Source organism: Tachysurus fulvidraco, chromosome 8 (genome assembly GCF_022655615.1).
Source record: "Tachysurus fulvidraco isolate hzauxx_2018 chromosome 8, HZAU_PFXX_2.0, whole genome shotgun sequence".
NCBI lineage: Eukaryota > Metazoa > Chordata > Actinopteri > Siluriformes > Bagridae > Tachysurus > Tachysurus fulvidraco.
The window spans coordinates 1,923,081-1,937,512 of record NC_062525.1 but is presented as its reverse complement, the minus strand read 5'-3'; the positions used below and the strand labels follow the sequence as shown (position 1 = coordinate 1,937,512).

Sequence of the window (14,432 nt, the reverse complement as noted above, 5' to 3'; positions counted from 1 at the left end):
TAAACCTCCCTGTGCCGCTGCCTTTTAATAATAATAATAATAATAATAATAATAATAATAATAATCTCAGTTTCTTGTACTTACAGGCTCTGATACTTCATAAACGTATCCAAAATACGGCGTTCCCACAAAACTGGGAGGCGAGTCCTGGGCATCGAGGACGTTAATGGTGATGGTGGCCGATGATGTCATCACCTGGCGTCTCCCGTTATATTTACCCCCACCATCCTGAACACATCACAACAACCACACTCCAGCTGAAGGTTGTAACATAATAACTATTGGCATTTAGTTAAATTACAGAACACCTCGAACATTTTGTCCATTTATTACCTTAAAGCTTATTGAAATGACTTCCTGTTGTCACTTACGTTATAGCAGCTATAAACACTCATTCTGCTGACACTGGAGACTCCTTTAACTCCAGACATTACCATAAACATTTACTGATCTGTTAGCATAACAATTCAATTTCATGTTACAGAGCATTTAACAACACACGCTGTCTCAGTGCAGCTTTACATTAGTATAGAAACTGAATAAAAATAAAGTCTAACATGAAGTTATTATTTATCTCTAACATTAATCCCTAATGATCCACCCTGAGGTGAGGATGAAAAGGAAAAACTCCCTGAGATGATATGAGGAAGAAACCTTGAGAGGAACCAGACTCAGAAGTGAACAGGAATTAATGTCAATGTAAATAATGTCCTGTATACAACAGTGTAACTGAGAGCTCCTGAGGAACTAACAGGTCAGAGTCATTTCTGAGTTTCATTGCAGACATTTTAATTATAAGTTTAATTAGAATTATGTGATCTGGTGAGTTTTGCGTGAACGTCACCTTGGCGACCACAGTGATGAAGTGTGTGCTGGACGTCTCGTAGTCGAGAGATTCACCCGCTTTGATACGCAGGACGCCACTGTGACCATCGATGGTGAACTTAGTTCTGGGAGACATCTGAAAAAAAAGACAGTTAATATTTAATTATATATATTTAATCTGTTAATAAAAAAAAAAACACAAATTCAGCTACAGGAAATTAAACAAAACAAACAATCCACAAAAATACATCAGTTATTTACATCAACTAATGTATGTGTATGCGATAGTGTGTGTATGTGTGTGTGTGTATGCATGTGTGTGTATGCGTGTGTGTGTGTGTGTGTGTGTGTGTGTGTGTGTGTGTGTGTGTGTGAGTATGTGTGTGAGTGAGTGTGTGTGAGTGAGTGTATGTGAGTGTGTGTAAGTGTGAATGAGTAAGTGTGTGTGAGTGAGTGTGTGTGTGTTTGTATGTGTATGTGTGTGTGTGTGTGTGTGTGTGTGTGTGTGTGTGTGTGTGTGAGTAAGTGTGTGTGAGTAAGTGTGTGTGAGTGAGTGTGTGTGTGTGTTTGTATGTGTATGTGTGTGTGTGTGAGTAAGTGTGTGTGAGTGAGTGTGTGTAAGTGTGAATGAGTAAGTGTGTGTGAGTGAGTGTGTGTGTTTGTATGTGTATGTGTGTGTGTGTGTGTGTGTGTGTGTGTGAGTAAGTGTGTGTGAGTAAGTGTGTGTGAGTGTGAATGAGTAAGTGTGTGTGAGTGAGTGTGTGTGTGTTTGTATGTGTATGTGTGTGTGTGTGTGTGTGTGTGTGTGTGTGTGTGTGAGTAAGTGTGTGTGAGTAAGTGTGTGTGAGTGAGTGTGTGTGTGTGTGTTTGTATGTGTATGTGTGTGTGTGTGAGTAAGTGTGTGTGAGTGAGTGTGTGTGAGTGAGTGTGTGTGTGTGTGTGAGTGTGTGTTTGTATGTGTATGTGTGTGTGTGTGTGTGTGTGTGTGTGTGTGTGTGTGTGTGAGTAAGTGTGTGTGAGTAAGTGTGTGTGAGTGAGTGTGTGTGTGTGTTTGTATGTGTATGTGTGTGTGTGTGTGAGTAAGTGTGTGTGAGTGAGTGTGTGTGAGTGAGTGTGTGTGTGTGTGTGAGTGTGTGTTTGTATGTGTATGTGTGTGTGTGTGTGTGTGTGTGTGTGTGAGTAAGTGTGTGTGAGTAAGTGTGTGTGAGTGAGTGTGTGTGTGTGTTTGTATGTGTATGTGTGTGTGTGTGTGAGTAAGTGTGTGTGAGTGAGTGTGTGTGAGTGAGTGTGTGTGTGTGTGTGAGTGTGTGTAAGTGTGAGTGAGTAAGTGTGTGTGAGTGAGTGTGTGTGAGTGTGTGTGTGAATGTGTGTAAGTGTGTGTGAGTAAGTGGGTGTGTGTTTGAGTGAGTGTGTGACTTAAATGTAATACAGTAAAGCAGCAGCACATTCCCTGATGGTCTTCTGTCTGTGAGTCATTACAGATTATAATCTGACTGGGTGTGTGTGTGTGTGTGCGTGTGTGTGTGTGTGTGTGTGTGTGTGTGTGTGTGTGTGTGTGTGTGTGTGTGTGTGTGACACGACTGAGACAGTAAGCAGAGTTCCATCCTGGTCTTTATCTTTCTGTCAAACATGGATTTAAATCAACAAAATAACAAAGCTGTAACATGGTCAGTTATTATTTAATGAATCGTTTTGACAAATTATGAGGATTATCGTGGTTTATAATCTCACCTGCAGGAAATATGTCACACTTCCTCCAGAGCCGAGGTCTTTATCCACAGCTCGGACTTTAAAGATGCTGCGTCCCGCCTCCGTGTCCTTCACCACGACACACATCACGTTATTAACGTAACCTCTGTAACCTCAGTCACGCTTTCGTTATAAGCTCAATGCTTTAATAACTCTCTTACACACACATTACTCAGTCTTTATTTATACATGCTTTATTTATGTCGTCCTAAAATAGCAAAATATCAACTTTAAGCTACAATTTCCTTTCCGAATGCAGCCGTAATTACAGCTAGCTAATTATCGCTAGCTCCGCCCCTTTAGCTGCATCGTATTTAAAACAAGAATTCACAGAAAAATCAGTGTATCAGTGAAACATGTATCAGTAAAGCATGAAGCTACAGTACATATAGAGCGTTTCTGACCTCGGGGACGTTGACGACGTAGGGCAGGCCGAGAAACTCAGGCTTTTCATCGTTAGCATCTGAGACGAACACGCGCACTTTTTCTACCACCTGAGGAAGTAAAAACCCAAACATCAGCCCTACAGTGAGCTTTATTACACACTCATTAGAATAATACACTAATACACACAGTGTACACTAAAACCCAGTTTAATATTAATAACAATCCACATTAATGTCTTCATGCTGTCAGCTAGTTAAAGTTAGCATGAGCAGTCATCCTCATCTGATGAAGGTTTAGACATGACACTGATTTCACAACTAATAGGGACCCACTATAAAGGTTGTACACTGTGTTCATTTTCAGTGCCATAAAATGCTACTTGAAAACATTAAATTATTTAATCAATAAATTATAATTTCTTAAATAAATAAATAAATAAATAAATAAATAAATAGATAAATAGAACCTCAATATTTGTCATAAAATGAGAAATACAACATCTTTTTAACAGTGTTACCTTATTCCTGCCATCAGTGATACTGACCAACACCACGATTTCATTTTCAACCTGGAAATAAAATACACAAACATCTGAAACAATTTACACACTGCAGGATAGCAGATGCTGGAGTATAGTTTTGTCTTAGAGTATTTAGTGTGTAGTGTCATGTTAGAGTATTTAGTGTGTAGTAATGTGTTAGAGTATTTATTGTGTGGTGTCATGTTAGAGTATTTAGTGTGTAGTAATGTGTTAGAGTATTTATTGTGTGGTGTCATGTTAGAGTATTTCGTGTGTAGTGTCATGTTAGAGTATTTAGTGTGTAGTGTCATGTTAGAGTATTTAGAGTGTAGTGTCATGTTAGAGTATTTAGTGTGTAGTAATGTGTTAGAGTATTTATTGTGTGGTGTCATGTTAGAGTATTTAGTGTGTGGTGTCATGTTAGAGTATTTAGTGTGTAGTAATGTGTTAGAGTATTTAGTGTGTAGTGTCATGTTAGAGTATTTAGTGTGTAGTGTCATGTTAGAGTATTTAGTGTGTAGTGTCATGTTAGAGTATTTAGTGTGTAGTAATGTGTTAGAGTATTTAGTGTGTAATGTCATGTTAGAGTATTTAGTGTGTAGTAATGTGTTAGAGTATTTAGTGTGTAGTGTCATGTTAGAGTATTTAGTGTGTATTGTCATGTTAGAGTATTTAGTGTGTAGTGTCATGTTAGAGTATTTAGTGTGTAGTAATGTGTTAGAGTATTTAGTGTGTATTGTCATGTTAGAGTATTTAGAGTGTAGTGTCATGTTAGAGTATTTAGTGTGTAATGTCATGTTAGAGTATTTAGAGTGTAGTGTCATGTTAGAGTAATTAGTGTGTAGTAATGTGTTAGAGTATTTAGTGTGTAGTGTCATGTTAGAGTATTTAGTGTGTAGTGTCATGTTAGAGTATTTAGTGTGTAGTAATGTGTTAGAGTATTTAGTGTGTAGTGTAATGTTAGAGTATTTAGAGTGTAGTGTCATGTTAGAGTATTTAGTGTGTAGTGTCATGTTAGAGTATTTAGTGTGTAGTGTCATGTTAGAGTATTTAGTGTGTAGTGTCATGTTAGAGTATTTAGTGTGTAGTGTCATGTTAGAGTATTTAGTGTGTAGTGTCATGTTAGAGTATTCCGTGTGTAGTGTCATGTTAGAGTATTTAGTGTGTAGTAATGTGTTAGAGTATTTAGTGTGTAGTGTCATGTTAGAGTATTTAGTGTGTAATGTCATGTTAGAGTATTTAGTGTGTAGTGTCATGTTAGAGTATTCCGTGTGTAATAATGTGTTAGAGTATTTAGTGTGTAGTGTCATGTTAGAGTATTTAGTGTGTAATGTCATGTTAGAGTATTTAGTGTGTAGTAATGTGTTAGAGTATTTATTGTGTAGTGTCATGTTAGAGTATTTAGTGTGTAGTGTCATGTTAGAGTATTTAGTGTGTAGTGTCATGTTAGAGTATTTAGTCTGTAATGTCATGTTAGAGTATTTAGTGTGTAGTGTCATGTTAGAGTATTTAGTGTGTAGTGTCATGTTAGAGTATTTAGTGTGTAGTGTCATGTTAGAGTATTTAGTGTGTAGTAATGTGTTAGAGTATTTAGTGTGTAATGTCATGTTAGAGTATTTAGTGTGTAGTAATGTGTTAGAGTATTTAGTGTGTAGTGTCATGTTAGAGTATTTAGTGTGTATTGTCATGTTAGAGTATTTAGAGTGTAGTGTCATGTTAGAGTATTTAGTGTGTAGTGTCATGTTAGAGTATTTAGTGTGTAGTAATGTGTTAGAGTATTTAGTGTGTATTGTCATGTTAGAGTATTTAGAGTGTAGTGTCATGTTAGAGTATTTAGTGTGTAATGTCATGTTAGAGTATTTAGAGTGTAGTGTCATGTTAGAGTATTTAGTGTGTAGTAATGTGTTAGAGTATTTAGTGTGTAGTGTCATGTTAGAGTATTTAGTGTGTATTGTCATGTTAGAGTATTTAGTGTGTAGTGTCATGTTAGAGTATTTAGAGTGTAGTGTCATGTTAGAGTATTTAGTGTGTAGTGTCATGTTAGAGTATTTAGTGTGTAGTGTCATGTTAGAGTATTTAGTGTGTAGTGTCATGTTAGAGTATTTAGTGTGTAGTGTCATGTTAGAGTATTTAGAGTGTAGTGTCATGTTAGAGTATTTAGTGTGTAGTGTCATGTTAGAGTATTCCGTGTGTAGTGTCATGTTAGAGTATTTAGTGTGTAATGTCATGTTAGAGTATTTAGTGTGTAGTGTCATGTTAGAGTATTTAGTGTGTAGTGTCATGTTAGAGTATTTAGTGTGTAGTAATGTGTTAGAGTATTTAGTGTGTAGTGTCATGTTAGAGTATTTAGTGTGTAATGTCATGTTAGAGTATTTAGTGTGTAGTGTCATGTTAGATTATTTAGTGTGTAGTGTCATGTTAGAGTATTCCGTGTGTAGTAATGTGTTAGAGTATTTAGTGTGTAGTGTCATGTTAGAGTATTTAGTGTGTAATGTCATGTTAGAGTATTTAGTGTGTAGTGTCATGTTAGATTATTTAGTGTGTAGTGTCATGTTAGAGTATTCCGTGTGTAGTAATGTGTTAGAGTATTTAGTGTGTAGTGTTATGTTAGAGTATTTAGTGTGTAGTGTCATGTTAGAGTATTTAGTGTGTAGTGTCATGTTAGAGTATTTAGTGTGTAATGTCATATTAGAGTATTTAGTGTGTAGTGTCATGTTAGATTATTTAGTGTGTAGTGTCATGTTAGAGTATTTAGTGTGTAATGACATGTTAGAGTATTTTGTGTGTAGTGTCATGTTAGAGTATTTAGAGTGTAGTGTCATGTTAGAGTATTCCGTGTGTAGTAATGTGTTAGAGTATTTAGAGTGTAGTGTCATGTTAGAGTATTTAGTGTGTAGTGTCATGTTAGAGTATTTAGTGTGTAGTGTCATGTTAGAGTATTTAGTGTGTAGTAATGTGTTAGAGTATTTAGTGTGTAATGTCATGTTAGAGTATTTAGTGTGTAGTAATGTGTTAGAGTATTTAGTGTGTAGTGTCATGTTAGAGTATTTAGTGTGTATTGTCATGTTAGAGTATTTAGAGTGTAGTGTCATGTTAGAGTATTTAGTGTGTAGTGTCATATTAGAGTATTTAGTGTGTAGTAATGTGTTAGAGTATTTAGTGTGTATTGTCATGTTAGAGTATTTAGAGTGTAGTGTCATGTTAGAGTATTTAGTGTGTAATGTCATGTTAGAGTATTTAGAGTGTAGTGTCATGTTAGAGTATTTAGTGTGTAGTAATGTGTTAGAGTATTTAGTGTGTAGTGTCATGTTAGAGTATTTAGTGTGTATTGTCATGTTAGAGTATTTAGTGTGTAGTGTCATGTTAGAGTATTTAGAGTGTAGTGTCATGTTAGAGTATTTAGTGTGTAGTGTCATGTTAGAGTATTTAGTGTGTAGTGTCATGTTAGAGTATTTAGAGTGTAGTGTCATGTTAGAGTATTTAGTGTGTAGTGTCATGTTAGAGTATTCCGTGTGTAGTGTCATGTTAGAGTATTAAGTGTGTAGTAATGTGTTAGAGTATTTAGTGTGTAGTGTCATGTTAGAGTATTTAGTGTGTAATGTCATGTTAGAGTATTTAGTGTGTAGTGTCATGTTAGAGTATTTAGTGTGTAGTGTCATGTTAGAGTATTCCGTGTGTAGTGTCATGTTAGAGTATTTAGTGTGTAGTGTCATGTTAGAGTATTTAGTGTGTAATGTCATGTTAGAGTATTTAGTGTGTAGTGTCATGTTAGATTATTTAGTGTGTAGTGTCATGTTAGAGTATTCCGTGTGTAGTAATGTGTTAGAGTATTTAGTGTGTAGTGTCATGTTAGAGTATTTAGTGTGTAGTGTCATGTTAGAGTATTTAGTGTGTAGTGTCATGTTAGAGTATTTAGTGTGTAATGTCATATTAGAGTATTTAGTGTGTAGTGTCATGTTAGATTATTTAGTGTGTAGTGTCATGTTAGAGTATTTAGTGTGTAATGTCATGTTAGAGTATTTTGTGTGTAGTGTCATGTTAGAGTATTTAGAGTGTAGTGTCATGTTAGAGTATTTAGTGTGTAGTGTCATGTTAGAGTATTTAGTGTGTAGTGTCATGTTAGAGTATTCCGTGTGTAGTAATGTGTTAGAGTATTTAGTGTGTAGTGTCATGTTAGAGTATTTAGTGTGTATTGTCATGTTAGAGTATTTAGTGTGTAGTAATGTGTTAGAGTATTTAGTGTGTAATGTCATGTTAGAGTATTCCGTGTGTAGTGTCATGTTAGAGTATTCCGTGTGTAGTGTCATGTTACACCTCTCACCTCTCGGTCCAGTTCCTGGATCACAGTGACCCGTCCTGACTTGGGCTCGACCTGGAAATACTCTTTAGAGCCGTTTTCAAAGCTGATATCGTACCTGACCTCATCTCCCTCTGGGTCGGTCCCATTCAGAGTGAACACCTGAGATCCTAAAGTGTAGACACACACACACACACACACACACACACACACACACACACCGAAAACAACACTCTTAGACTCGATACAGACACACATCCACACTTTGGTGTCGGTGTTGAATAAACTAATCAACACCTTGCTTTCCATCTGCACTTCATCAGTTTGTCAGTTGGAGACCGCAGTGAGGTACAGAGAGCGAACACACACTGCCTTCTCCTGCTCTTGTGAAATGGACCATGGTGATTAGAGCTCAGTGTGAAAGCCACTTGATTTTCTCACATTAAACTCTGATATGAACCTGAGCTGGAAATCGTACATGAGCTTTCAGACCATGTAAACCTGGAGCTCTAGTACTGGTGTGAACAGATCTATAATCTTTAATTAGGACTTTAACTTAGCTCAAAAGAAGAAGAAAGCTTTTACACAAATGCTAATGTGCGTATTGGGAACAGAGTGTACGGTAGAAACAAACGTGTGTCAGATGTGTGTTCATTGCTAGAAATCGTTTAGGTTTTGTGACTAAATTTGCTACGTCTATAATATTGGCTATAAAACCAAGTCTTGCAGCAACAGAGAGCCGTCGAAATGTTGAAGGTTTCTGAAGATAACATGTTTTGTAGCTCAAACTGCCATGTTAAACCTGAGATGTGTAAATGAGACATGAGAAATTGGCTTTACGTGGATTAGCGAGGGATCTGCCTCATGACTACCCACATACATGACTGACACCAATAACACGATAGCATCTGGCTAATCTCAGAGTGGACGATTAACCCTGTCATACAGAGTGTGTATCCATGTGTGTGTATGATGCATTCGTGAGTCCCTCACCGACTGGAGTGTCTTCAGAGATGCTAAACAGTGCCATGTTCCCATTTTCATGGAAATACGGTGCAAAGTCTGACAGACCTGAAAAAAATAAGGGTGTATATATAATTTATACTCAGGATGAGACTGAGAGAAACACAACCATACAAACTGTTACCCTTTACTCGGGGTATTAATCATTCATATTCACGATAGTGATGAGTTTAAAAGTGTTTCAGCAGCACAGAGAACACCAGGAGTTCATCATGATGCCTTCTGGTTTAGAAAAAGCTGCTTCCTTTCATCAATGAAGGCAGACAAAAGACTTTACTAAGTGAATATCGACTCCGTTGTCTGACCTTTACACCACAGCTCTGCTGAGCTCAGGATTCTGACTGATGCTGAATTTAAGGTGTTGATTAATTCTCTATAACAGAATCTCTGATCGTTTCTATAGCAATGGCTCGATCAGAGGGACGTGTATTTACTCGTGTGTGTGTGAGGAGATGTTTATTTCACATTTAGTGAAGGAGTCTCCAGTGTTAATGGTAACAGTAGCTAAAAATCTTCAGGACAAAAGTTTCTTTCATTTCTGAAGAGATATAAAAGGGACAACGCTCTGCTTCCGGTTTCTCCGGTGATGGGCGCCACCTCACTTCCTGTTTGCGGGCCATGTCACCAGCCTGAGTTTTGTTTTGTTTTTTCGGTGTTCTGTGACATCCCCCCGCACCTGTCCCGTGGGGGGCGTCGCTTCACAGACGGTTTCCGTGGAGGACGCCGCCCCACTTCCTGTCTGCGGGGGGTGTCGCAGGCCCGGGTTTTGCCCCATCGATTTTTTGGGGGTTTTTTTCTGTTCGGTGGAGGAGGATTGTTTTCCCCACACCTTCCCTCCCCTTTCCTAGTTTCCAAGAGGTAGGTCTGGCTGCGGTGCGTCAGGGGTTGCACTCAGCCCTACTGCTCGGCTGTGGACTTTGCTCAGCCCTCCTGCTCGGCTGTGGATGTCGCTCAGCCCTCTCTTGCTACGCCACCGTGTGCCTTGGTCCCCCCACCTGCCTCACCATGTGCCTTGCTCCCCCCACCTGCCTCGCCATGTGCCTTGCTCCCCCCACCAGCCTCGCCGTGTGCCTTGCTCCCCCCACCCGCCTCGCCGTGTGCCTTGCTCCCCCCACCTGCTTCGCCATGTGCCTTGCTATCTGTCTGTCTGTCTTCCAGTGTGTCTGCCTCTCCATCTGTGTGCCTGCCTGCCTGTCCATCATTTTGTCTGTCTATATGCCTGTCTGTTTGTCTGCCTGTCTGTCTGTCCATCAGCTTGTCTGTCTATCTGCCTGTCACTCTGTCTGCCTGTCTGTTTGTCTGAATGCCTGTTTTTCTGTCATCTGTCTGTCTGTTTGTCTGTCTGTCTGTCTGTCTGTTTGTCTGTCTGTGTCTTTCTTCCTGTGTGTCTGCCTCTCCAGCTGTGTGCCTGCCTGTCCATCAGTTTGTCTGCCTGCCTATTTGTCCGTCTGTCTGTCGGTCTGTCCGTGGTTTTCAGGCTACTACAGAAAACAGCCTCAGCAGAAGGACCATCACCACAGTGAGGTTTCTGAGGTCCACTCAGGTGTTTGGTTGTGGATTTGTGCTTGAGAAGAAATCCTTCTGTAAGTTCACCTCTCAAAAACTAGACCTTTTCCAATGAGTAATAGATTTGATTTGTTTTGATAATAAAAGAAAAAAAAATTCTTCTTTCTCAAGACATTGGATCTTTCTATGGTTTCTTCACTGACCTTGAGAACCTGGAGAACCTTCAGGTCCCTGAGCAGGTTTCCATTCTCTTAGAAATTCTCATCTTCTAACAAACTGCTTGTCTGTACCTGTGTGTACACTTCAGTAAACACTACGCAGTGTGTCGCTCTTTCCAAACCAAGACTTTACTTTTTTATCTCAGTCTTGTTTAGATTTCAACGGATCTCAAAACATCTACCGCTCAGTCCCTGTGGCTGAGCCCTGTCCCCAGGCTCATTCACAGCTATCACATTCAGGTGTTCACATAATCCACTGGAAATACAGCTGCCATTTGTGATTTCGCTCAAAGTAAAGATTAGAAAGGTTTTAATAAAGAAATCTTTTTACACAAAGTGATGGATATGAAGTGTTTTTTTACTTTATCAACCAGATATTAAGTTGCTCTCATCTATACTGCGATAGGCTAGTGAGTTAGCCAAAACCTGCTAGGAGGTTGTTATGCTAGGAGGTTGTTATGCTATTGCCCAGGAGGTTGTTATGCTAGCAGGTTGTTATGCTTGCAGGTTGTTATGCTAGCAGGTTGTTATGCTATTGCTCAGGAGGTTGTTATGCTATTGCTCAGGAGGTTGTTATGCTATTGCTCAGGAGGTTGTTATGCTAGGAGGTTGTTATGCTATTGCTCAGGAGGTTGTTATGCTAGGAGGTTGTTATGCTATTGCTCAGGAGGCTGTTATGCTAGGAGGTTGTTATGCTAGCAGGTTGTTATGCTATTGCTCAGGAAGTTGTTATGCTATTGCTCAGGAGGTTGTTATGCTAGGAGGTTGTTATGCTATTGCTCAGGAGGTTGTTATGCTATATGCTATAACTTATTGCTCATATCACATGAGCTGTCTTTTTTCTATACATCAGCAGAAGAAAACTCTCTAGCAACTTCACAAAAATGTCCCTTAAGGTCCCCTGATGTGGAGCCTTAGAGTTTGAGGAGATCTTGAACACTCATTTATGAATATCAGGTGTATTAGTTATAATCAGGTTATTATTAGTTAACAATATATTTTGTCTGTGTTTTAATTTCTATGTGTTTTGCAAATAAAAGAATCAAAAAAGGACAAAACTGAGAGACAGACTGTGACTCACGTGCTTCAGGAGACGAGCAGAAGAAAGGAGCAGGAGGGTGAAGAAGAAAAAACGAAGAATGTATTAATACAAAGTGCACACACACACACACACACACACACACACACACACACACACACACACACACACACACACACACACACACTCACACACACACTCACACACACACACACCCACACTCACACACACACACACTCACACACACACACATGCACTCACACACACACACACACACACGCACTCACACACACACACACGCACTCACACACACACACACACACACACACACACGCACTCACACACACACACACACACACAACTAACTCACACACACACACACACACCACACTCACTCACACACACACCCCACACTCACACACACACCCCTCACTCACACACAACACACACACACACACACACGCACTCACACACACACACACACTCACACACACTCACTCACACACACAAACGCGCACTCACACGTGCACTCACACACACACACAAGCACTCACACACGCACACACACACACTCAAACACACACATGCACACACACACTCACACACACAAACACACACTCACACACACTCACACACAGACACACGCAAACACACACACACTCACAATCTCACTCACAAACACACACGCACACACACACGCACTCACACCCACTCACACACACACAAACACACACACGCTCACTCACACATGCACTCACACACACACAAGCACTCACACACGCACACACACACTCAAACACACACACAAACACACACACGCACACTCACACACAGACACATGCACACACACGCACTCACACTCTCACTCACACACACACACACTCACACACGCACTCACACACACACACGCACTCACACACTCACAAACACACACACACACTTACACACACACACGTGTACACATGTACAATTAACCTTACAGTGTTTTATTAACTATTTATAGAGAAAGCATTACATTACCAGCTGAAATAAAAATATTAATACATAAAGCACACGATTAACACCTCAGACTACAGAATTATACACACAGTAATGAAACTACACATTGACTAGTTACTTATTCACAGCGTGACGTTTTCTTTGAGAACTAAATGAACTGTGACCCAACATTAGATTAGAGTTAATTACTGTGTTGAATTAACACCTACAATTGTAGAAGTGTTTCAGTTACAGCGGTCACGTTCATCTTAACGAGCCAGTGTGGAATTAATTCAGTCTCATATTCTACACTAGTGACTAGTGAGTTCATTGAAAATATATATCTATCATTTTATTTAACTCTATCAGGACACACACACACAAACACACACACACACACACACACACACACACGGACCCGCTGTAGGCGTTAATTCCGCACAGTGTGATTAACGGATTATCGTCTCTCTCTCGCAGCTCCACACAAACGGCTATAATTTCAGACACTAAAACAGTTTTTACTTTGAAGAAGTGTGTGTACTTACCTGGAGCAGTGTTCAGGACGAGGAAGACGAGGACGCACAGACGATGTGTGTGTGGAGTCTTCATCCCGAGACTGTGTGTGTCTCTGTGTGTGTGTGTGTGTGTGTGTGTGTGTGTGTGTGTGTGTGTGTGTGTGTGTGTGTGTGTGTGAGGATCATGGGGACACGGTGAGATTCTAGAGACGCCTTCCAGTCAGACTGAGGAAGTGTCTCTCTCTCTCTCTCACACACACACACGCTAATCTGCTGACGTCTCTTCCTTCCATTTTATTTTATGTCATGTGTATACTCTATATGTGTAAACGCACACACACACACACACACACACACACACACACACACACACACACACACACACACACACACACACATTCAGTAAAGGTATAAGGCAGGAATGAAAAATGCTATAAAGTTTAAAGGCTTTAGAAAATAAAAATGTTAATACTTTTTTTTGTCAATTAACAAAATGGAAAGTAAATGAACAGAAGAGAAGTCATCAGTGTTAGTTGTGAAAAACATCATCAGGTCTTCTATCTTCTCTTGCACGCAGTCTTTAACGGAACTCGTCAGTTTGTTAAATTTACTACAGATCTTGATGTAAGCTTCCTCAGATCCTTCAGAATCTCCGACAGACTGGACGATGTTGAGATCACAGCTCTGTGTGGACAAACCATCGCCTCCAACACTCCTGGTTCTTCTCTACAATGAAAATCTCTCTTGATGACATTGGCTGTATGTTTGTGGTTGTTGTCCTGCTCCTGATGCTGTTGCATGATGGGTAAATTATCTGTCTGTATTTCTCAGTATTGAGGACATCATTAATACAGACATCTCCAACTCCATCTGCAGAAATGATTCCCAAACCTGCAAGGAACCTCCATCATGCTCCAATGTCCTGCAGCCACTCATTATTGTTCTCCAGCCCCTCCAACACCCTGCCTTTATACAGATACATCCTTGCTGTCCACTTTATAACTGAGGGAACATTTAGATCATTTTATACAGCATCTGGATTCAGGTCAAGAGCTTCACTTAATGTTGAACTCATATATCATCTCAGCATCGACACAGCAGGTTCCTCTTCTGCAGCCAGGAACAGGAACCTGAGACTGAGGAAGCACAGACTCACCCTAATAATAATACTAATACTAATAATAATAATAATAATAATAAGAAGAAGAAGAAGAAGAAGAAGAAGAAGAAGAAGAAGAAGAAGACGAAGAAGAAGAAGAAGAAAGGAAGAAAGAAAGAATAATTATAGAACTTATTAACTATTAATAAGTCTGGTTAACTATGTAACTATTTGTATATTGTTGTTGTTATTATTGATAAAAGCAGAGAGTGAACA

The 14,432-nt window shown here is 39.4% G+C and overlaps 1 protein-coding gene across 1 annotated transcript in view; it reads right to left on the bottom strand.

Moving 5' to 3' along the window:
• LOC113652155 (cadherin-related family member 1) overlaps positions 1–13,255 on the bottom strand; it is a 30,774-nt gene extending 17,519 nt beyond the window's left edge. The window contains exons 1-9 of the mRNA XM_047817804.1: positions 13,088–13,255; positions 11,607–11,609; positions 8,772–8,849; positions 7,803–7,948; positions 3,479–3,529; positions 2,979–3,068; positions 2,557–2,643; positions 845–961; positions 85–228 (exon numbers count right to left, since the gene is read on the bottom strand). Coding sequence (XP_047673760.1) covers positions 85–228; positions 845–961; positions 2,557–2,643; positions 2,979–3,068; positions 3,479–3,529; positions 7,803–7,948; positions 8,772–8,849; positions 11,607–11,609; positions 13,088–13,151 — 780 coding nt within the window. The 5' untranslated portion in view covers positions 13,152–13,255. The remainder of the gene's footprint in view (positions 1–84; positions 229–844; positions 962–2,556; positions 2,644–2,978; positions 3,069–3,478; positions 3,530–7,802; positions 7,949–8,771; positions 8,850–11,606; positions 11,610–13,087) is intronic.
• Positions 13,256–14,432: the final 1,177 nt, after the last annotated feature.